At 47.0% G+C, this 24,418-nt stretch overlaps 2 protein-coding genes across 2 annotated transcripts; both read left to right on the forward strand.

Moving 5' to 3' along the window:
- Positions 1 to 1,904: 1,904 nt before the first annotated feature.
- On the forward strand, positions 1,905 to 24,312 carry LOC122363396 (larval cuticle protein 65Ag1-like). The gene is made up of 3 exons (XM_043332619.1): positions 1,905 to 1,952; positions 23,563 to 23,736; positions 23,997 to 24,312. The coding sequence occupies exons 1-3, from the start codon at positions 1,944 to 1,946 to the stop codon at positions 24,255 to 24,257; spliced, it is 444 nt and encodes a 147-aa protein (XP_043188554.1). The 5' UTR covers positions 1,905 to 1,943; the 3' UTR covers positions 24,258 to 24,312.
- LOC122363397 (cuticle protein CP14.6-like) lies at positions 5,604 to 10,088 on the forward strand. The gene is made up of 3 exons (XM_043332620.1): positions 5,604 to 5,726; positions 6,999 to 7,169; positions 9,560 to 10,088. Exons 1-3 carry the CDS (start codon positions 5,718 to 5,720, stop codon positions 9,818 to 9,820), a joined length of 441 nt encoding a protein of 146 aa, XP_043188555.1. The 5' UTR covers positions 5,604 to 5,717; the 3' UTR covers positions 9,821 to 10,088.
- Positions 24,313 to 24,418: the final 106 nt, after the last annotated feature.

Below are 24,418 nucleotides of genomic sequence, written 5' to 3' on the forward strand. Positions count from 1 at the left end.
TCAAGATGTTTCAAGATGTTTTGACGTCAAGATGTTTCTTGACGACCGCCTCGATGCGAAGGTCGAAAATTCGAAACGAAAACAATAAACGACTAGTAGCCGAAAAAACGTACGTCGAATTAGCTCTTTGTCACACTATCCGACTAGGTCTTTACTGGCTGTGGTCATTTCAGGTCAAGCTAGGTCAAGATCAATGATGAGTGTTTGTATGTCTGTGTGTATACTGATGTGTGCACCGATTGGTTTGTGTGTCCCTATTACATGAGATCATGATCAGCAAAGGGTAAGACTTTTCAGATTTCAGATTCAAGGTCTTGATCATGTAGCTTTTACCAAAAATGCAGTAAAAAAAAACTTCACGAAAAGGAAATTCAGCAAGCCTAAAATGTAATGTTTTTAGATGACCTAGGTTAACCTTGACCTTGACCCTGACATCTGTACATCGTCGAACAACATGTTCCATGATAGGTGGGAGGTAAGACTGGCAAAAAAGCCGAAATCAAGGTGTCAAAAGCTCATAAGACCCATAACCAACGCAAGATGTTGGATATTTGTCAGTTGGGTCATGACATGACCTGAAAAACAAGGTAATATCTCCGAAACCAAAAACCACAGAAACTTGACATTTTCATTGGACATCAAGAAAGGATAGAGGAGCAGCTATACGAAAAATCAGGCTTCAAGCTCTAACAATGTTGAGTGCAGAGCAGAAAAACTGCCTGGGGGCACCCCCCCCCCCAACATGTGCAGGCGAGGGCTAAAGAAGCGTTTAAGTACAAGTACAAAACAAGGTAGCATCTTTTCTGGCATTGTCCCAGAACTCACTCCAGAAGTCATAATAGCCGTTTTCACGACGGCCATCTGGTACACATTTGGTTCACATATGGTGCAGATTAGGTGCAGATTTGGTCCAATTAGGTTCAGTGTAGCCGTTTCACGACAGGCTATCCGGCGAGTGCACCTAATTTGACCAAATCTGCACCTAATCTCTTTTACAACAAATATCTTTAATGTATGAATTTATTTCAGTTTTATTTCAGTTTTAATCGATGATGCTCTCTGATAATATGACAAAGCAGGCATATAAGCAATTAGTGCAACTATAGCTGATAGCTACTAAGAGACACACGGAACCTAATTTAACCAAATCTGCACCTAATCTGCACAAAATGTGCACCAAATGTGTAGGTACCGGATGGCCGTCGTGAAAACAGCTTGTGTCTCTTAGTAGCTATCAGCTAGGATTGTACTAATTGCTTATATGCCTGCTTTGTCGTATTATCAGAGAGCATCATCGGTTAAAACACTGGAATAAATTCATAAAATAAAGATATTTGCTGTAAAAGAGATTAGGTGCAGATTTGGTCAAACTAGGTGCACTCGCCGGCTAGCCCGTCGTGAAAACGGCTATTACTGATGATGTTATTATCAAACATGTTAAGTATCGTCATCTTGACCGATATTAACAAGAAACCGGTTTAAAATTACCCCCTTGATTAGTCCCATCCCGTTATCCGCCGCCCCCGTTGTCAGGTCAGGGGTCCGTGATGTAAGTACTACCGCCGGTTCTAGCGAACCCCCTCTCGTCAGCCTTCTACACGGCAGGCCGTCACTGACGGCGGCACGCGGCACTGCCATCAGCGGCACAGCGTGGCCAGCTAATGACTGGAGCTGTGACGACGGGCCGCGCCGCCAAGGTCAGGCCGGCGAGGCGCAGGGGTCGGCCCCCTGACCTGATGGGCCGCCGGCACGCCAGGGGGGCTGGGCGCTGGGCGGCGGCGCTCGCACGCCCTCGCCGTGGTGACTGGGAGGAACGGCACCGGGCGGGGGCGGAGCCTGAGATTCGCAACACGGCGCCCCGTATAAAGGGCAGAGCCCCGCTCATGGTGTCAGTTCAGTGCGATTTGTCGACACAGAGCCACCAGCCACCCTCTCCGACAGCCATGAAGCTGGTGAGTGAGCTTTGAAGCTGACGGTGCATCTGCCGGGCTGCCGAGGCAGTGTCAACAAAGATCGGTCGTACGAGAAGATCGTCTGGTGCAGTGCTTGAAAGACCGATGAAAGATTGGCTTTGCAGTAACGTTTCGGCTTCCGGCTTTTCAGAAAGTTGCTGACGTTCAGCACTTCACAATATTGCAAGGAAACTAAGCTGGCATTTATTAAGTCATGCACCATTATTGTTCCGTGTTTCTTCAAAAGCCAAATTAATTTTTCAACTCCACCATTCTGTTCCAGATCATCGTTGCCTGCCTTGTGGCTGTGGCCGCGGCCGCTCCCCAAACAAACTACCAGCCCGAGCAGTACTCGGGAAACCCCCAGCCGCAGATCAACATTCTTAGCCAGAGCTTCGAGCAGGACCCCAACACCGGCAACTACCAATACAGCTACGAACAGGACAACGGACAGGCCGTAAGTAATATCGCTGCTCAAAAGTACCAAAATATGTTAACTTCATAGTTGTGAAACCGTATTTTCTTAGTGCTGTCGAAGGATATCATCAGAACTTGCGCGTCTGTAACCGCTGATGGGTGCAGATGTCAGCGCACGTCACCAAAACGATCATTATAAATAGCGACAACTCGAATAACCTGGACTGTCTGTGCGCCATCAGGTTGCCGAGCAGGGAACCGTGTACCCAGGCCCCGAGCCGGAGACGGGCAGCATCACCCAGGAGGGCAACTTCCAGTTCGTGGCCGACGACGGCAACACCTACCAGATCTCGTACGTGGCCAACGAGGGTGGCTTCCAGCCGCGAGGTGCCCACCTGCCCGTGGCACCGGCTCAGATTCCCGAGTATGCCCAGCTGCGTCAGGAGCACCCTGAGCTCTTCTGGGCCGAGGGACAGCAGCCGCAGCAGCCTACCTATGTCTGAAAACGCAAGAAAAATCCTGCTTTATCGTGAATGTTGATGCCTGTATTACTATCCTTGAACAGTGTCATTGTAAAATGTCATCCGAGTCAGCAAACGCTTTATTAGTGGTTGTCAGTGTCACAGCCTTTGTTACTATATGTGCTATACCTGCAAAACGACCAGACAAATATATGTGAATAAGTAAACAAGATGTTTGCCGTGAACATCCAAAACAGCAACAAGAAGAGAAATGATGTCAAAATGATGCAGTTGATGATAAACCGCACTTATGGCTCCTACGGACACCTAACCGCTAGAAGGCAAAATATTTATGTAATATCGAAGTGGCAAAATATCGAAAGATAAAATATCGAACGACAAAGTACCGAAAGAGAAAATATGGGAAAGACAAATATCCTAAGACAAAATATGGAGAAAAGACAACATGGAACGCAACATATCGAAAAGAATTATCGAACGACATAAGATCGACAGACAAAATATTGAAAACATAAAAAACATGGAAAGACTATCGAAACCTATCGAAAGACCTATCGAAAGCAAAATATCAAAGCAAAATATCTAACAAAGAATGTACAAAGAGAAAACATCAAACAAGGCGGCGAGTACTTTAATTACACCTTTTTATTTTTTCTGCACATAGGTACTGAGTAAATTTCAGACCTAGTTCTTCAACACTTTTTCCAGAAATCACATGATGTCATTGAACTTTTCGCCGATATAAGATATGTGCGATTCAAATGCGCCGATCTTTTGAAAACGGTGGAAACAGGTGAAACTCAACGATAGCCTTTGGCGTGACATGACCTTTGACATGACCCAAAAAATGACTGAGGTAATTGCCGCATGGTTTTGCTAATTTCGTCTTTCCGATATTTTGTGCTCCATATTTTGCCATTTCGATATTTTGCTTTCGACAGTTTGAATTCACTATTTTGCGATTCGATCTTTTGCGTTTCGATATTTTCTCGTGAACTCGCTGTAGTTCGTCTTTGGTGACCTGACCTTGACTTGACCTTGACCTTTGCATGATATTTTGACCCGGCACCGCCTGGGCTATTTCCGTACCCACGACAGCCTGGGGGGTCGGATCCGACCCCCTCTGTTATCTCGAGAACCAATGGTCGTATCGAGCCCCGGGCGAGGCGGCGTTCGAAAGGTCTCTACGAGACCTTCCCAAAGCACTCTTAAGATTTTAAAATTGAGGTCAACTTTCGGGTCAAGGTCAGGTCAAAGGTCAAATTCTGGGGTTTTGCATGATTAGGCTTACGGACAGCGGAATCGATAGCTGCTGCCCGAAACTCACCAAAAATGACCACCTCAAAGACCTAGTGAAGGTACCATGTGCGTATAGGGGTCATGATAAGTACGGGTCAAGGTCAGGCCAGGTCACGAAAGGTCACGGTTTTCACTTTCTGCTACATGGGCGTGCGACACATGTTTTATGGCTTATTTTTCACGTCGAATCCGATGATAATGGATATATGTGACCCCAAGTCACTATGCTGGTGATAAGTGTGCATTGACAGCATAACAAATCGTTTATACCATATATAACTAAACGAGGGCTAAGAAAAAAGTCAATTTTTCACCTTTTTATTTTTGACATAAAAATACATTTTTCTACATAGACGTGCTTTGTCCCAGGAATCTAGTGGTGCCATTTGTTTTCACATGAGATGTTCAGAAATGCCTCTAATTCACGAAAATGCTTATGACGTCACCATGCCGTATGCATGTTAGAGCTATTTTTACAACTTCAGGGTCAAAAATCAAGATAGAAAGTTGAAATTTCGGACATCAAATGTTCTAATAGAGCTCTATAACATATATTCCGGTTTTTAGAAATTCTCAAAGTTTTGGATTTAATTAGCTGTTTTCCAACAAAAAAAAATAATTTTTAGGGGTACAAAAACGCATTTTATGGAAGATCCGAGATAAAGAACTCGTTCAGCTGCGTCTATTCATGTCCCTAATTTACAGTTTGCTTTAAACCTTGATTTTTGGCGATTTTTTAAACATTTACCACTTTTTGACTGAAAAAGCCATGTAGTTACATCATTAAAATCGATATATCTCAAAAGTTAAATTCTTAAAAATTACACAGGAGACGTCAAATTGATGGGGGAGAAGGTATGCCAAGTTTCAAATTGATAGTGTAAGCGGTTCATGAGTTATTCAAGAAAAACGGAGGGGGGTCGGATCCGACCCCCACCCCAGGCGGTCGCGGGTTAACCGCAGGTTGTTTGAAATAGAAATATGCAATGCATCTTGTCTTCGCAGCCTAAAAACGAGTTTTGGGTTATCAATTTCAGTCCATTCTTCGGGCTCCAAATATATGTAGAATGTAAAAACACTGCAGTTTTACCCTTGACCACCTGGCCTTGACCTGACCGATGGCCTACTTGGGCATAACAAAAAGAATTGTGCTCCAATAGTGTTGTGTTGTCCAATAGTGAATAGTGTTGAGAACTTTTGATTGCCGTTTTCCCCCTTTCTACAACCAACCGTTCGATAGTGAGACAGAGGGTAGAATCTACCCCTCCCCCCCCCCCACCCGCGGGGCGCAACGGCTGAATAGCTCGGCGAGGCGCAGGTTAAATGCTTGCTGAGCCCCCAGTATACCTACCTTTGATTAGCGCGCAGTGGACATCCTTGTTCAGACCGCTGGTCACAAGCCCACGCGCATCCGTCACATCTATCAATGTCGCTGAGACGATTTGTCTAAACTGCGGCGGCCGAGTGGCACGCACCCCGAGCTTGGGCAATATAAACCAGATTGGAGAGAGACCAAACCGTCAGTCTCAAAGTGTACCAGCTCCGCCGTGGTCTCCACATCATCAGCATGCAAACTGTAAGTGTTTTCAAGCGAAGAGCTACATAAGCATATTTCTTTTCTTTCTTCTAATTTAAGCTCAACATACAGCACTTCATGATTCCAAACAGTCGATCGTTGTGTGGTGTTTACAACTGATATGAGCCAAGTTGTCTGAGCCTTGCATTAGAAAGATATTCGTGAGCTCGACCGTAGTCCTACCTACCAGTAAAACGCCTTTTGGGCGAAGAACGAGCGAGCGAGATAGTGAGCCCTGCACGTGTGGAAGGGCGAGAGGGTACTTCCAACGAGCTTGTGCAAAGCACCCTTCTAACCAGTCGCTAGCGGTGTGCCAAATTTGAACGCAATCGGCCCAGCCGTTCCTGAGATCTGGAAGCGGCATTCTGCACGTGCGCACGTGCAAACGGGGTCCAAAATGACTTTTGCACGGCACCCTACTAACCGGTCCCCAACCGTGTACCAAATTTGAGCACAATCGGCCCAGCCGTTCTCGAGATCTGGAAACGCCCCCTGCACGTGCGCACGTGCAGTAACACCCTAACCGCAACACATGGGAATGAATTGCCTGGTGGGTGCCTACCTGTATGCCAAATTTCAGCGAAATCGCCCCAGTAATTACCGAGTTACTGAAATGGGAACAAATTTGGCACCTCTTCTTTTTGTATTTTGCACTCACACTTGCACTCACATAGATCAAGAGTATCCGACCTTTGGTAGAAGGGATGCAGCTACCCTATAAAAATTACCGCAAGACAATCGCTCAAGCCGCTGCTGAGATATGGGCCTCTCAAAATCACTACTTTTGCAAAAGTTCTTGAACACCCTTGACTTTTCACGTGGCACGTGCCACGACGGTCACTGAGATGTATCAAAGGTAGTCAATTACGGGGTAGAAGGGATGGGGCTACCCAGCAGAAAAGACCGCAGGCTAATCGGTCCAGCGGTTGCTGAGATATAAGCCTCTCAAAAGCGTCGCAGGCCGGGCCGGGCCGGGCCGGGCCGGGCCGCTCATACTGATATTTTTCCGTTATATTGAAAAGATGCTGATTATTTAGGGACATATTTGAGTTATGAGGTTATCGGTGGAGCCAACAAATAAGTCAAAGTAAGTGCATTTAGTTATTTGTTGGCTCCACCGATAACCTCATAACACAAATATTGAAAAGACTTCGCTTCGCTCGCTGCGCTCGCTCGCTCGTAACAAGACTTGACCCAGGGCTCAGAAATCAGGACTTGTATTGTTGACGTAGATTAGAAATACGCATCTAATCAGAGTGCTCCATGTTTCAGCTCATCGTCGCTTCTTTGGTGGTCGCGGCCACGGCCGTTCCCCAGAACTATCAAACCAGCCAGTTCTCTGCCATTCCCCGGTCACAAATCGACCTGCTCCGCCGGGAATCTGATCAGGATCCTTACCGCGGCATCTACAGGCACATCTACGAACAGAACAATGGACAAATTGTGAGTATTAGCGTATCAGACAGCGGTGCACAGAACTACGTCTTGGTGATGCTTCTGACCGCATTTGCCCTGTTCCGGGTCTTATCTCTGACGTAGTGGAGACCGAGGCAAAGCGGCCATCCGGGGCAAAGTGGACACCCAACGTTTTAGCCATTCACAACATGGCGTCAACTCCAGTTTATGGTTGTCAGTTAATAGTGCGGTCGTTCAAATGAGCCAAACGGGTGTTTCCTACCCGTTACCATTGCTCCGTGACACACGGAAACGCATTTCTTCTCAGGATAGTACCTACTACCTATTCTTACTCTTTTTAAACGTTATTGTATTCAGCAATCGTTTGGAAGTTTATTTAGACGTTTTGATTCATGCATTGTGTGGTTATAGTACATTCTCCCTACCTCTGCCAATTTCCATGCGTTTTGCCCGATAAATAACATAGCTGGAAGAAGTATAATGATGAAAGAAAACCGATGCCTCATAATAACAAATATATTCTAAATTATGACCAAAAATAAAAATATACTTTCTGCATCTCCTTATTGATTATAAGACCCCAGTAAACATGCCGACGTCGGCCCGACGTCGGCCGACGTCGGGGTGACGTCGGCAACTCGGCATCGGCATGCCGACGTCGGCCCGACGTCGGTCCAACCTCGGCACGACGTCGGCTGGATGTCGGATATGCCCGCATGTTCCGACGTCCAGCCGAGGTCCAGCCGACGTCGGGCCGACGTCGGACCGAGATCAATTGCTGAGGTCTAGCCGACGTCGGGCCGACGTCGGGGCGACGTCGGTCCGACATCGGCCGCTGTTTTGACCGTTAAAATAATACAAAATACATGTTTCATGTTTCATAAAGAGCTTCTGTATTTAAAATATCCTCACGAAACTCAAATCTTCCTCCACGCCGCAACCCCCTGATCCGGACTGGACGGGAAACTTTATCCCATTTGGGATTGCCCGTAAGCCGAGCTCGCCCGTAGCCGGGTGCGGTGAGTGCTTGGGGGCTGCTCGGCCTATCCTTTGGTCAGGCTCAGCCCCGGCAACTCACCAGGGCCGGGCCCAGTTCATATAGAAAGGCCAGTCGGCAAGTGTCACTTTGCCAAAGTGCCACTTATCAAAGGGACACTTTGGGCAACGTTGGTGCAGGTGTGTAAGAGTGGCTATATGGATCCATTGTGGGGTCGCCCTTTCCAATAAGTGTCACGTAACAGCAATGGGACCAGGGACTCTATATGAACTGGACCCAGGGTGCTCGCCAAGAAGACCAATGTCTCCATCCTATGACCCTTCCGGCTCTGAAATGGTCTTGTCAGACCGAAGGGGCATAACCCAACAAAACAAACCCAATTCGTTAGCTGGCTGCGTGGTGTAGTGGTTAGCGCACTAACCATGCGTTCGAATGACACGGGGTTCGAATCCCATCGCCGGCTGATGCTTTTGGCGTGTTGTCCCAGTAAACATGCCGACGTCGGCGACTGGGGGGCTCGAATCCCGCCGCCGGATGATATTTTTGGCGCGTTGTCCCAATAAACATGCCGACGTCGGCCCCGTCGGTCCAACGACAAACGATCTCGTCAACCTCGGCAAACGATCTCGGCCCGACGTCGGCTCGACGTCGGCTGGACTTCGGGTGGACGTCGGAACATGCGGACATATCCGACGTCCAGCCGATGTCGGGCCGAGGTTGAACCGACGTTGGGCCGACGTCGGACCGAGCCTCGGCCCGACGTCGGGCCGACGTCGTCATGTTTACTGGGACATCTATTATTAATATCTGTTAAAGAGATATCTCTTTATTTTCGGTCACAATTTAGAATATATTTGTTATTATGAGGCTTCGGTATTCTTTCATAATTATCATGAGTCTCGCACAAGCGCTTTCTCATATTATGGCTGGAAGATATTTTTCTCGGACTGTATGCGCGGGGCAGGGTGGACGGGCAGAGTGGACAGCTCCCAATTCCATAAAATGTCTACCGGGCAGCAAGCGCTATTGACGTTCAAATGTATCGCCATGCATCCATGGCCATGCGTTTATCTAGGTCATTTTTCGGTTGCATGAGTTACAAAAAAAAATCAATGTTTCCATGAATGTTCTTGCACTGTTTATCTTCAGGTGAGAAGATGACAAAATAAACATCCATCTGTCAACATCAAAAACTCTAGTCGTAGGTACTTACATGAGGCAACTATCCTGTTTCCCATATCGGGGAAAAAGTCGCCAGTGTCCACTTTGCCCAAGGGTTGGGGCACTTTGCCCTAGGTGAATCTTCAATGTTTAAAATTGAAGCGTGGGCACCGAAGAAAAAGGTTGAGGATGTCCACTTTGCACCTGTCTCCCCTAATATTTAATTAATCTTGAAAATGTGCACTTTTCCTGCCTCCAGGTGGCCGAAGACATTGAGACATACCCGGGTCCAGAGCCGGAGACGGGCAGCATCATCCAGCGGGGCAGCTTCCAGTTTGTCGGTGACGACGGCAACACCTACCAGATCTCGTACGTGGCCAACGAGGGTGGTTTCCAGCCGCGAGGTGCCCACCTGCCCGTGGCGCCGGCTCAGATTCCCGAGTATGCCCAGCTGCGTCAGGAGCACCCGGAGCTCTTCTGGGCCGAGGGACAGCAGCCGCAGCAGCCCACCTACGTCTAATGGCGCAAAACATTTGACTGAAGAAATATATTCTGATGAGGATGTTCGTCATTCGATTACTTTCTTTACGGAGGATCTCACACAAATGGAACATTGTTTAGTGTTTACCAATGGTTAGTGGTCGAAGGATTTTTGATAGGATCATATAAGCAGCATGAACGACTATGGAAACGATGATAAATTGTTTCTGCATTAAAAGTTGTCATGATGCACGTCTCAATAACCCACCCTTAACGAAAATATAAAGGCCTCTATTCCTCACCTTTCATCACTGCATTAATTAAAGCTGCTTTTACTTTTATTTTCAGCAATAAGATTGTGTGTTTTCGGTCGGTGACACCACTTTCGCAGCGACAAAAAGTTACATTATTATAACTAGCGAGAGCGAAGCAAGAAAAGCTGGTAAGCTGGTATATTAATTCGCAAGTTTGTGAAGAAAAACATGTCGAAATGGGAAATAATTCACCAAAAATGCTACCTTAACCCTCGCCTGGCCGGGCATTTTTTATAACGTGGCCTGGCAGGGGAGGGGTCAATGCGACCCCCCCCCCCCTCGCGATTGGCTCCTATGGCACCTAGAAACACCAAATTTGGTAGATAGGTGCCCTCCCCCGGGAAATCTCGCCCCTACGTAAAGATGGCTGTTCTAGGTCAGTATTTAGGGGGCTTCGGGGATGGGTTTAACCTCGTACCGGTTTTTCTGACCTAGTGACCTGACCCAAGGTCACCAGGATCTGAAGTTTTCAGGTCATATGTAAAAAGGTTGCTCCATAGGCTGTGCCAGATTTGGCGGCGCTGCGCGCCGCCTTTGAAGCGCCACCGTTTTTATGCTATCTTTGAAAAACCTTAGGCGGGTCGCATCGACCCCCCCCCCCCCTTACAGGGCGAGGTTTAAATGACATCCAGTGACCTCACCGTTCAGCTGAATGAAAAATGTACTTCGTAAGTCGAAAATTACCTAAAAATTGTCAGAGAAATCAGGATTATTCAATAGAACAACACGCGATTCAAACGAATAGTGTTAAAACCCGCGCCCGGACGGGGGTCTTGGCCATCTTCGCCAGGATGGGGAGGAGGTGTATTTGGGCACATCCGGTCATCTGAGAAACTAAGAACGTTATGAAGACGCAAAAAGCAATAGATAGCTCGCTATAAGGTCTTTTTTGATTATGAAGGCCATTGCTTGATTAGATAATCTCTAAGGTCAATGTAAACGAACAATATTCTTCAATTTGATATTTTTACAAGACGCCGCATATCTCGGATACAAACAGAGCTAGAGCACCACGAGAAAGCTAATTAGCTAGCTCTTTTGGGGCTTTGTCTGGATAACGCTCTACGATTTGACGTAGAGTCAACGGTTTAGGAAAATAACTCATAAAATTGACGTTTTTGTGAAGAGCGTTTTCCTGCAACAACAATTAACACTAAGCTTGTTTTACGTAGATTTTACCAGCATAAAGTGTTTCTCGTTCAGACGCGTCGAGTGAACTACACACTGAGCAATGAAGGTCAACTTCAAAATTTGACCTCAGGTCAATGTCACGGAAAAGGTCATGTTGCATATCAGTTGATTTGTAAATTGCATCAGTGAGCTGAACGCATTTAAGGTGCTATCATCGCTATAGTATGATTTATATTTTATGTCTTTGTCAAAAAAAAAAACTGACGGAGACCTTTCATGACCTAAGATGACCTCAGGGTCATTAAGAGGAGTCACAAACTCACAAGTGTAATTTTCCTATTCAGTATGTCGTTTTTATCAGTATCCCGATGATGGGAATGGTAAAGTATGTCTTTTGTCCAACAGAAGAGGGGTTCAATTTTCTCCCATTGACTTTGAAATGGAGAGGTCGCAAAACTGAACAGCCTTAGGTCATCGATATCAAAATTCCTAGAAAACAAAAATCGTTGGCACTGATTTCCTCATGCAATAGGACATCTTCATTTTTAAAGGAATCAAGACGTAGGTAACAAAAAAAGGTTATACGTGATTTTACTTTGTCCTTCAAATGGCTATCTCGGTTTTTCGAAAATTTTGGATTGTGGCCCATTTTTTTCTAAAAAAAACTGACTTTTTTGGAAAAATAATTATAAAATCCAAAATTTTGAGTGTACCGAAAAAAAACTGAATATATGTCAGAGAGGTTATCTATATGTACCTACATACCAATTTTTAGAAAAATCAATTACAAAATGTGGGAGTTATTCAAAATTTTATGACGTCATGACACACAATTTTTTTTTGAAAATGATTTTTTGGAAGTTCTAGACCTCGTACGGAAACAAAAATAGCACCATTCGATTCGCCGTGAAAAACTGCATCAGATAGACACCTGTTAAGGCCTTAACAACCCACTTCAAAATTTGACCTCACTTGACCTGACCTTGACCTGACCTCGACCTGAAATTCATCCAGAGGTGGTCTATATCACTTATTGAGTTTGCTTATTGAATTCTATGAATAAAATGACCCATAAAACATGTGTCGCACATGCCCTTTTTTATATTTTGTTTTTGGTGATCTGACCTGACCTAACCTGACCTTGACCTTCACCTTTGAAGTTTGAATGATATTTTATGCAACGAATATTGTCTTGGTAGCCTAAGAACACGTTTTGGGTAGTCAGTCTCCGTCCATTTTTTGGCAACTACGGTGCAAGGCCGATACTGTAGAAACTTGCATTTTGTACCCTTGACCTGACCTTGACCTGACCACTGACCTACTTGAGCAAAAAAATTTGGGCTCTTAAGATCCGCCTTGTTGAGAGCTTTCGATTGCCGTTTTCCCCGTCTTTCTACGACCATCGGTTCGGAAGTTAGAAAGGGGGACAGAATCTGCCCCCTCCCCCCCAGCAGGGCGCGTATGACTGAATAGCCCAGCGGGGCGCGGGTTAATGTATTACAAAGTATAACAGGTTTTGGCCGCTAAGTGTCACGGTTTCCTCTTCACAAAAAAGCGAATGTGGCCAAAAACACAAATCTGGGCAAGGGTTGACTATTGAACGCAAACTTTCGGTTATTGAGGGCTATCAAAGCTTTGTTTGGCGTCTTTCTACCTTTCTGAATTTTTAACATAATTTGGTCTGGCCCCCTGCACCTATCATGGCGAAGTTGGCTGAGACTCACACCCGAGAACGGGTTAACTGCTTGTTAACAGCTCTATCAAGTGGGAGTTCAAAGTTTCAAGACGTCTTATGAAACGGAATAGGCCATCTGCCTGAAATATTAAAAATCCTGAACAATCAGAGTTTAACTGGGTCCTCAAATTTAAGCGGCTTGACAATGATATTCGTGTTACGTTTTTTTTAGGGGGGGGGAGAAGCAAGACATTTCGGCCTAAAAAGACCATTGCAGGGATATGGGATGTTAGGATAGGGCGTAAACGTAGGGCTGTGCGGGACACCGGCAATGACCCGCGGAGGTGAGACCGTCCTGGTGGGACCGGATTGCCCCATTGGAACAGTTTGCCCGCCCCCTAGTCACCCCGGAGAGGATTGTGTGGACCTGAACTAATCAGCCGCGGTGGTCAGGTGACGTGGCCGCCAGCCCGGAAAGGGAGCGTGAGCGGATGCAGATGGATTTGTCCTGAGGAAAGCGAGGACAGGTGTTATGTTGGACTCAAAAATCAAGTTAAACCCTCTAAAATTAGTATATTGTATTTTCAAAGCCGCAGGCGTCTTAGTACGAGATACGAAGTGAATAACGCTAACGGGGCACGAAAGACAAATTTATGTCAGCACTATCATTATTTATATCAAAGGTACAGCACATTACCGAATCTTGCGTAATATACGATTTTTTATAACAATAACACGTCAAATATATATTTAAGCACACAAAGCTTTCGGTATGAAAATATATTGATCACTGTGTTAAATAGTGATCACAATGTTTGACACAGTAATCAAGGTATTTTCATACCGAAGGCTTTGTGTGTTTAAATATACATTTTGACGTGTTATTGCTATCATTTATCCTAAGTGTCTTCGATATTCTACATACGAATTTTTCCCTCCACGCAGGCGACATTGGCAACGACTGACACCGGTCGGACGTCCATTCAGCGAGTCTGTGACCCTGGCCGATAGATGGCACTGCTGCAGCCTCGGCCGTATAAAGCCGGTGGAGCTATCCAACAGACACTCACAACATAGTCAGCCACCTCAAACAATCAGCAGAAATGAACACTGTAAGTCGAAACGAGGAGTAGACTATTCTGGAGTAATTCATATTGGTCTTTGTTCTATGACCGTTTATGTAAGCATCAACACTGAAGCTTGTTTAACTACTTCTGGTCATTTTAGGGTGTGTAAAACCCAAAATAATTCACTAGTATTCCGTACCCACGATAATACCTTGTCTTTTCCAGATTATCGTTGCTTGCCTTGTGGCTGTGGCCGCGGCCGTTCCCCAAATAAGCTACCAGCCCAACCAGTACTCGGGTAGCCCCCAGCCGCTGATCAATATTCTTAGCCAGAGCTTCGAGCAGGACCCCAACACCGGCAACTACAAATACAGCTATCAGCAGGACAACGGACAGGCCGTAAGTAAAACTGCCAGTGCCTTATATATGCATTGTTAGGAACAAGCAATACGCAAAGTGAGGAATACGGCAGAATTATATCCTTTCTCGAGCAGAGCTTTACAATAGCAATGAGTCATAAGTGTTAAGAAAGCAGTGCATTTGTATAGCGAAATTCCAGAAATATTTGAAAAAAGTAGTATAATAAGCAAGATAAGACCAAACAAGATCATCCAAAATGAGCAAAGCGCAACCTGCGTTCGGACAAAATGGCAAATAAACAGTGGAGAGGCCTATGCTTTCCCAAACTCTTTTAGTAACTTCGTACGTCTTTTTTTCAGGTCGCCGAGGAGGGCAGCGTGTACCCGGGCCCGCAGCCGGAGACGGGCAGCATCACCCAGCAGGGCAACTTCCAGTTTGTCGGTGACGACGGCAACACCTACCAGATCTCGTACGTGGCCAGCGAGGGTGGTTTCCAGCCGCGAGGTGCCCACCTGCCCGTGGCGCCGGCTCAGATTCCCGAGTATGCCCAGCTGCGTCAGGAGCACCCGGAGCTCTTCTGGGCCGAGGGACAGCAGCCGCAGCAGCCCACCTACGTCTAGTGGCGCAAAATGTGTTTAAACAAATGTTTTTGATGTAAAATATATCATATATGGAGAAGTAAAACATCTGTATTCATGCAATAAGGTCCTAAAGACTCACACGAGTCGTCGATGAAGTTAAAGAACGGAATGGAATGTAATGGAAAGGTCACGCCACTGGCCTGACCTTAGGTCACGGATATAAAAAAATCCGAGACATACAAATTGTAGGCGCCAATAACATCATGAAATCCACCACGTTTAGAACTTCTCTGACAAACACTGCAGGCTGGACATGATTGCAAACTTTTTTAGGCTTGGTCAGTTAACTTGACCTGGTGACCTGACCTGACATGACCTGGGGTCAAAAATTTCACGCATTGTTGATGTACAAAAAGCTGTACAAAATTGATGTACAAAAAGCTACCCAAAGCGGCGCGGCGCTACGCGCCGCGTTTTTTTTTATTCACAAGCAAAAAACGCGACAGGGTGGTAACATATGCCCCCCCCCCCCACTGGGGCGAAGGTTAACATGCATTCCGGGTTTTCAATAAACTCAAAATGTTGCATTTTATTATTTCCTCCACCCAAAAAAAAAATCAGTTCGTTGGATTACAAAAGATGAGACAAAATCGCAAATTAAACGAGATAGCCATTTGCAAGAATATGAAGAAACACGCCCATGATTTTTGTTACGTCTTGTTTCTTAAAATCTGAACCAGAGCTCTGTTCGCACCCCGTTTATTTATCAGCATGCTGCTACTTCTTGGCTCCTCATTGGTAGAAATTCAAGTGGTTTATTCGTTAGACCAATGAGAGGCCAAGAAGCGCCAGCAATAACTTCCTTATATGGGGAAACCCGACAGCACGCTGATATAAAAACAGCGACCGAACAGGGCCCTGGTACCTACAGGATTTTGAGGTTTGCAGTTCTTAAAGCGAAAATGGCGTGACATGACGCCACTAAAACATCATTTTCTCATTTGTTTTAGGGATACCAGGGGCAACCAAGGGCACAACAGTTTGTGGGTTCAACGACCTCCCTGATATGTATGTTTGACGCTGTAAGAAGGATCATACGACCCGTATGGACCTCAATGCCGACCTATGATACAGGCAAATAGGCAAGTGGGTTGAGGGAGCGATGTATAGTCGACTACAGAATGATGTTCCGCTCCTCAGAAGCTAGCAGTTGACCGGAGCGCTAAGTTGTGCCGTTTATCACGCAATTAAGCGTGTCGATTATGGGCATTGGGACAAAGCTATAATTTTCAGTGGCGGATCCAGGGGGGGGGGGCAAAATGGGCATTTGCCCCTCCCAAACGGTATAATTTTAACATTACGCCTATGGACGAGGTATGGAAAGAATTGATAAATTGTTATGGTTGCCCCCCCCCCCAAAAAAAAAAACTCTGAGCTGGATCCGCCTCTGATACTATGTGAACTCAGCCCGTGTGATGGGGTACAGCCTGTTACGTTTACTGTTAAAGCTGTGATTACTATCTAAGTAATATTATTCAGTTAATATTCAAGTAAGCAAAGTTCTCAATTCATGATCTCTATATCTGTATTCTGGCCAATCTATCCCCGCATCGCCCAATAATACACACTTAGATTTTCTTATGTCGCGTGCTCTGTACGCAATGGGACCATCACTTCATATATGATATATGACACATCCTCCCTTTTCTGAACATGCTCAGTTGACTCTCCTCCTGCTTCTGAGTAGGTATGGAGATCGAGTCACTTGCGCCTGTTCTCTGTGTTGAGCCTGTTGTGGCGTAGCAGCCACTTGTCTTGGTACACTGGGGACGGGTATATACATATACTCATCATCAGATGACTGGCGTGTCGCTGCACCCCTTCCTGGTCTGTCCGGTGCCGGTCGAGCCCTTTCGAAGGTCGGTCGTGACCCGGCCTCTTGATACGGAGGCTTGTCCTGACCCGGGTCACGGCGGAGGTGACGTCTATTCCGGCGATACACGCCGCCGTCATAGTCAGTCTTCACGAGATATGATCTGTTCCACAGATACTTGCTGACGGTAGCCGCCCTCCACTGGTTACGTCCTGGTGCAGGGGCCATGTAGACATGCTCCCCTTCGCTGAGCATCGGAAGATCCTTTGCACCTCTGTTGTAATAGACGGCCTGCTTCTGCTGGCGATCAGCTAATCGGCTGGGGACGTCGCGCACTGTCTTGGGTTTGAGAAGTGACTTTGTAGTTGGGAGCAGTGTGCGTGTGCGGCGACCGAGCAATCTTTGTGCCGGTGAGCTACCGATGCTTTCGGTCGGTGTGTTGCGCCAGTCGAGCAGCGCCAAGTAGGCATCTCGGCCGTCCGCTTCTGCCTTTATCATGAGATTCTTGAGGATCTTCACAGCACTTTCCGCCTTGCCATTTGACTGGGGATATCCTGGCGAGCTCGTCTGATGTCTGAAGTCGAACTTCTCAGCGAATTGTCTGAACTCAGCTGAATTGAAAGGCGGCCCGTTGTCCGTCATCATTTTTTCGGGCAATCCGTGTCTTGCCATCTGGGACTTTAAGATCCTTATCACTTCACTTCCTCTCTTGTCACTAAGCCTATCACATTCAATGAAATCCGAGAATGTATCAACTGTCACCAGATACGAGTGGTTCTTGAACTCCATCATGTCGCAAGCTATGTACTGCCATGGTCGCTGTGGTATATCTTGTGAGCTCAGTGTCTCCCGTTGTTGTTTTCTACCGTACTCCAGACATACACTGCACCTGGTGACCAGCTCCTTCAGTTCCTCCGTCATACCTGGCCAGTATATCGCCTCACGAGCTCTTCTGAGGCATCCCTGCAGTCCGATGTGTGCCGAATGCACTCGCTCTTTCAAGATGTGGCGGATGGACCTTGGGATCACGATCTGCTCGCCTCTCAGGACAAGCCCATCCCTAGTGGAAAGCTCTTCTTTGACGTTGTAGTACGGTCTCAGCTGATGATGATGATGATGATGATGATGTATTTCGAATAGCCTCCATAGATGGCTTTTACGGCTAAGAGTCATACAAGATACAATACATATGTACACTTGGATAGAATCAGCACTCGACATATTACCAATTTACCATCACAGCCAGCCGGTCTAACAAACCGTCCTAATGTTCGCTGGAAGCCCGCAACCAAGTCCTAACGGCGCCCCGGCATCCCCGAGCGGTCCTCGCCTCCCAAACATCAGAGGGGGACCGATTCCACGCGGCCGTCGCCCGGTAAGTATAAAACTTCCGGGCGAACTCCCGTCGCACCCGGGGCGGCTGCAGCAGACCGGAGAGCGTACCGCGCGTATCTCTCTCCGCCACGTCTCTCCGGTACACCACCCGGTCACGCAACGCGTCGGGAGCTAACGGATGATGTATGGTTCTAAATAACATGGCCATATCGCGTTCAGTTATGAGGTCCTCAATGGTCGGCCAGTGGAGCTGCTTTAATAGCGGTGAAACATGATCGTACCTTTTAGCACAAAAGATGATGCGAGCACAGTGATTAAGAACTTTTTGCAGGCGGTGGCGTTGAGTTAAACCACAAGCACCATATACAGTCAAACAATATAAAATGTGAGGGAACACCAGTGCTTCGATTAAAAATCTCTTCACTTCAGATGGCAAACGGCGAGACATCTTGCCCAGACCGCTGATAATTGCGTAAGAACGACGCACCACCAGCGACACATGCGAAACCCATGTTAGATTACAATCAACGGACACGCCCAAAACCTTGACTGATGGTGATGGATTAATAATAGTGTCGTCAAAGTTAATACAAAAGTCAACATCACGTCGCTGCCTACACCTGACGACCATAACGTCGGTTTTAGATGGGTTTATGCGCAAGCTATTGTCCGCAAACCAAACACTCGCCACCTTTAGACTTGCTTCTACGCGCTGCCGAAGGTCGGGTAAGTCTGATGGATTACCCGAGTGGACAAATTGTGTGTCATCAGCATACATTACGATTTTACAGTCATCAAAGTAAGCTGGCATGTCGTTGGTGAATAGAAGGAACAAGATCGGCCCTAGCAATGAACCTTGGATCACGCCGTGCGTGACAGGCGCAGCTGTCGTTCCTCCCCTAACGCGCTGAGAACGCTCGGTTAGCCAGTTTTCAAACCAGTGGGTACATACGCCATACCATCCTAATTTGTCTAACAGTCTGGAATGCTTAACGGAATCAAAAGCTTTAGACGTGTCCGCCGTCGTAATACATGAAATAAGGCCGGAATCCAAATTTTCAACTACGTGGCCGATTACATGAAGCATAGCTGTCTCAGTAGAGTGTCCTGGTCTAAATCCGTGCTGTTCATTACATAGGATATTGTGATCTATCAGATAAGTCATAAGTTGCTCACAGACAATACGTTCTACAATTTTTGCAACTGTTGGAAGGATCGATACTGGCCTATAGTTGTTCGGTTCGAGTTTAGAGCCTGACTTATGCAGTGGTATAACATCTGCCGCCTTCCACGGCGTAGGTAGCACTCCAGTCGATAGGGAAGCGTTCACAACATGCAGCAGTTCTGGGCCAATCACTGGGAGAGTCATGCGAATCATGCCTATCGTGATGCCGTCGCCGCCGGAAGCCCGAGAACCGGACATCCGTTGGACGGCGGCCGACAGCTCCGGCAGCGTCGCGGGACGGACGCGGAACGCTCCGCTCACCACACAGCGCGGCCGCGGAGGGAGGGCGGCTCGGTCCGTCCGCTCACTGTCAATCGCCGCCGCCACACGGGCTCCCACGGTCGCAAAGTGCTGGTTAAGCCGGTCTGACCACGCACTGGTGCCTCGTTCAGTGTCGACGGTCTTCCGGGACGAGATAAGGTATCGTTTCGTCTCAGCTGGTCAGATAGCTGCTTCTTGCTGCCGGGCCAACCGTTCTTGATCATTCTGATCATTTCTTGCATCTCTTGATCTTCTTCTGTAGCTTGTAGAATGAGCTTTGTCGTTCTGTCTGACACCGGACTGTGTTCCAAGGCATTCATGTTTCTTATTTCCACTTCGTCTGACGAAATTTCTTCTATGAGGCATACATGACCCCTGAGTTTGTCGTCTGTGGCCTCGGCCTCATGTGCTCGGCTGAGAGCATCCGCTATGTACATCTCCTGGCCACGTTTGTAGACAACTTCAAAATCATACTTCTGCAGCTGGAGCATCATTCTTTGGAGTCGTTTTGGTGCGCTCACCAGCGGCTTTTTCATGATCGACTCGAGAGGTTTGTGATCTGACTCCACCTTAGTTTTCTTTCCTTGGGTGAAGCGTTCAAACTTGTTGAGTCCATACACAATAGCCAAAAGCTCCTTTTCGATTTGAGCGTAGTTCTTTTCGGTCTCATTGAGCGCTCTTGATGCATATGCTACCGGCTGGCCGTCTTGCATAAGACAGGCTCCCAGCCCATGGCTGGATGCATCAACCTGTACCACAACCTCTCTCTTGACATCATAGTACTTCAACACGGGATCTTGAGTTATGATCTCCTTGATTTTTTCCAATGACCGCTTGTGTACCTCCTCATAGATGAATGCATTTTCTTTCTTGAGAAGCGATCTGAGAGGTGCAGAGGCTTCCGCGAGGTTGGGGGCGAACCGCTGTAGATAGTTCACCAGGCCAAGCACTCTTTGCACACCTTTGCGGTCCTCTGGGGCAGGCATGTTCTTGACTGCCTTTACCTTGTCAGGATCTGCCTTCATGCCATTAGGTGTGAAGATGTGGCCCATATACTTCACTTCAGTCTGCCTGAGCTTCATTTTCTCCATGTTCAGTTTTAGTCCTACGTTTCTGCACCTTTCTAGTAGACATAACAGTTTTCTATCATGATCTTCCACGGCTTCTGAGTGAGAGGAACCGTTCCCGTAGACGAGTATGTCGTCTGCTATTGCCATCACGCCTTCCAAGCCTTCGAGAGCTTGATGGAGTCTTCGCTGGAATTCTTCGGACGCTAGACACAGGCCAAACGGCATGCGTCGCCAGCGATACCTACCCCACGGTGTAGCGAACGTCGTGAGGTAGCTACTGGCCGTGTCCAGCTCGACATGCCAGTACCCACTTTTGGCGTCGCAGACAGTGAACACTTTAGCGTTTGCTAGTGCGGGAGTCAAGTCTTCTATCGTGGGCAGCGGATAGTGGTTTCGTTTGATGGCCGTGTTTAATGGCTGTGGATCGATACAGATCCGAATTCCTTTTGTGGGCTTGCTTACGGCTACCATGGCGGATACCCAGTCAGTCGGTTCTGACACCGTCGAAATGATGCCGTCTTTCACCAAACGGTCCAGCTCGTCCTTGATGTCATGCTTCATTGCTTCTGGAACCGATCTTGCAGCTAGTTGTACTGGTCTCACTGACTCATCAGTTTGGATATGAAGCTTTCCGGGTAGCTTTCCGACCCCAGTGAAGATATCTCGGTACTGCGCATGTAAATCATTTGTTGAGAAGTCTTTTTTCTCTGCTTCTTTGTTTGTGCTTCTTTCCGGTAGCGCTTGCTTGTGTACCTTCAGGTCTGCTTTTGCAGCTCTGCTCTTCTCACCAGCCCTGTTTCCTCTTGCTTCATTTTTGTAGAAGCCAGTCTCTTTGCTCTCATTTACATCTAAATCATTCACGTAGTCGATGTTCTCCGACCTTACTTCGATCAACTCCATTGTCTGCAGTGTTTTCAGCCCAATCAGTGGGGTGAAGTCTTCGCGTACCACCAAAAATTCCACCACATATCTTGACCCATTCTTCGGGTTCAGAACGTCTATCTCGGCTTTGCCAACGACTTTGGTTGTGCTTTTGTTGAACATGACGAGCGATATATCACACCGCTTAAGCTTCTTCATGCTGCTGTCCACACAAGCTTTTTTGTAGACGTGCTGCGGTATTATGTTGGCAGACGCACCCGTATCCAGCTGGAACCGCTGTAAGTGGTCACTGCCGAGCAGCAAGTTTGCGAACAGCTTGCCTGCGTCTCGCGATGACAGAGCACCGATCTCCAGAGTCAGAGTGTTCTCCGTTTGGTGCTGACTCGCGCCGTCTTCTACACAGCCGTCCTGGACTGCATCCGGCTCAAGTAGACGCACTTCTGCGTACCTACCGGCATTTCGTTGCAAAGTGGTTCCGTCGGCCACATGCTTGACAGGCTTTTCCCCACGCAGGGCAGCTCTCCTTTTTGAATGGGTGCATTCTCCCACAGAATTTGCACTCGCGGGGCCTTGGCGTTTCATGTCTGTTAGCCGCAGCAAGACTGCGTTGTACCGGGGGACGCCTTTGTAGTGCGTGCACCTCGGCGTTGGTGTCTCCGGCGAAGTCCTTCATTTGTTTTTGTGTCGCCTCGTGTGCTTTGACAACTGAAATAGCCTTGGCTAGAGTCAAATCTGGCTCCTGTAGGAGACGCTTACGTACAGACACGTCAGGGACTCCTAAAACGATTCTGTCTCTAATAAAACTGTCTTCTAGATCTCTGTAGTTGCAGGATTTGGCCAGTTTTCTCAATTCGGCTAGATACAACTCAACGGGCTCTTCGTTTTCTTGGTTTCTTGAGTTAAATTTGTATCTTTCAAATGTCTCGTTTTTAGATCCCCCGCAGAACTCTTCGAACTTCTCAAGTACAGTCGCTAGTTTCTTTTGATCTTCTTCATTTGGACACAATCCGTCCAGTACGTTCAAGGCTTCAGGCCCCAAACATGTCAGTAGAGTCGCCACTTAAACATTTTCCGGCCTTTCATTTAAGCCGGTTGCGATCGAATAATTATCCCACTGTCTTTTCCATGTCTTCCACGGTGCAGCCAGAGAATCGGTCTTTGACAGTGTCAGTGTCAGTGGTGGTGGAAGTGGAAATCCTTGCGCCATGTTTATCAACTTATTGAGAGCTACTCACTTATTCATCTAAAGTAATAGGTTCAATAAACTTCTGACACCATGTTACGTTTACTGTTAAAGCTGTGATTACTATCTAAGTAATATTATTCAGTTAATATTCAAGCAAGCAAAGTTCTCAATTCATGATCTCTATATCTGTATTCTGGCTTATCTATCCCCGCATCGCCCAATAATACACACTTAGATTTTCTTATGTCGCGTGCTCTGTACGCAATGGGACCATCACTTCATATATGATATATGACACACAGCCTACATCTCCAGGCTAATCATTGCTGTGAAAAGTGGAACATCATTCTGTAGTCGTCTATACGTTGTCATAAATTATATGTCATCGCTGCTAAATTCACGTAAGGACACGCAGCACATTACTGAATCTTGCGCTGTATGCCAATTTTTTCCTCCATGCAGGCGACATTGACAATGACTGAGACCGGTCGGACGTCCATTCGGCGAGTCTGTGACCCTGGCCGATAGATGGCCCTGCTGCAGCCTCAGCCGTATAAAGCCAGTGGAGCTATCCAGCAGACACTCACAACACAGTCAGCCACCTCAAACAATCAGCAGAAATGAACACTGTAAGTCGAAACGAGGAGTAGACTATTCTGGAAATCTGGAGTAATTCATATTGGTCTTTGTTCCATGAACATCTATGTATGCATCAACACTGAAGCTTTTGTTAGCTACTTCTGGCCATTTTGGGGTGTGTAAAACCAAAAATAATTAACAGAGTATTCCGCACTCACGATCATCATCTTGCCTTTCCAGATCATCATCGTTGCCTGCCTTGTGGCTGTGGCCGCGGCCGCTCCCCAAATAAGCTACCAGCCCAACCAGTACTCGGGTAGCCCCCAGCCGCTGATCAACATTCTTAGCCAGAGCTTCGAGCAGGACCCCAACACCGGCAACTACAAGCACAGCTATCAGCAGGACAACGGACAGGCCGTAAGTAACGAGCAACACGCAAAGTCAGGAATACGGCAAAATTATATCCTTTCTATAGCAATGAGTCATAAGCAGTGCCTTTGTATAACGACATTCCAGCAATATTTAGCAATAAAGTAGTAAAATGAGCAAGATGAGACCAAACAAGATCATCCAAAATGAGCAAAGCGCAACCTGCGTGCGGATAAAATGGTAAATAAACAGTGGAGAGGCCTATGCTTTCACAAACTCTTTTAGTAACTTCGTACGTCTTTTTTCAGGTCGCCGAGGAGGGCAGCGTGTACCCGGGCCCGCAGCCGGAGACGGGCAGCATCACCCAGCAGGGCAACTTCCAGTTTGTCGGTGACGACGGCAACACCTACCAGATCTCGTACGTGGCCAGCGAGGGTGGTTTCCAGCCGCGAGGTGCCCACCTGCCCGTGGCGCCGGCTCAGATTCCCGAGTATGCCCAGCTGCGTCAGGAGCACCCGGAGCTCTTCTGGGCCGAGGGACAGCAGCCGCAGCAGCCCACCTACGTCTAGTGGCGCAAAATGTGTTTAAATAAATATTTTTGATGTAAAATATATCATATATGGAGAAGTAAAACATCTCTATTCATGCAATAAGGTCCTAAAGACTCACACGAGTCGTCGATGAAGTTAAAGAATGGAACAAAAACTAATCCAGGATTGCTGGAACACAA

The sequence above is a fragment of the Amphibalanus amphitrite genome, unplaced genomic scaffold, assembly GCF_019059575.1.
Source record: "Amphibalanus amphitrite isolate SeventyFive unplaced genomic scaffold, NRLGWU_Aamphi_draft 000619F_arrow, whole genome shotgun sequence".
In the NCBI taxonomy this organism is placed as follows: domain Eukaryota; kingdom Metazoa; phylum Arthropoda; class Thecostraca; order Balanomorpha; family Balanidae; genus Amphibalanus; species Amphibalanus amphitrite.

What these genes read in the sequence shown, in the direction of transcription:
- LOC122363396 (XM_043332619.1), top strand. An exon ending in AGCAGGACAACGGACAGGCC is followed by an intron (nt 23,737 to 23,996) that starts GTAAGTAACGAG and finishes GTCTTTTTTCAG; the next exon opens with GTCGCCGAGGAGGGCAGCGT.
- LOC122363397 (XM_043332620.1), top strand. An exon ending in AACAGAACAATGGACAAATT is followed by an intron (nt 7,170 to 9,559) that starts GTGAGTATTAGC and finishes TCCTGCCTCCAG; the next exon opens with GTGGCCGAAGACATTGAGAC.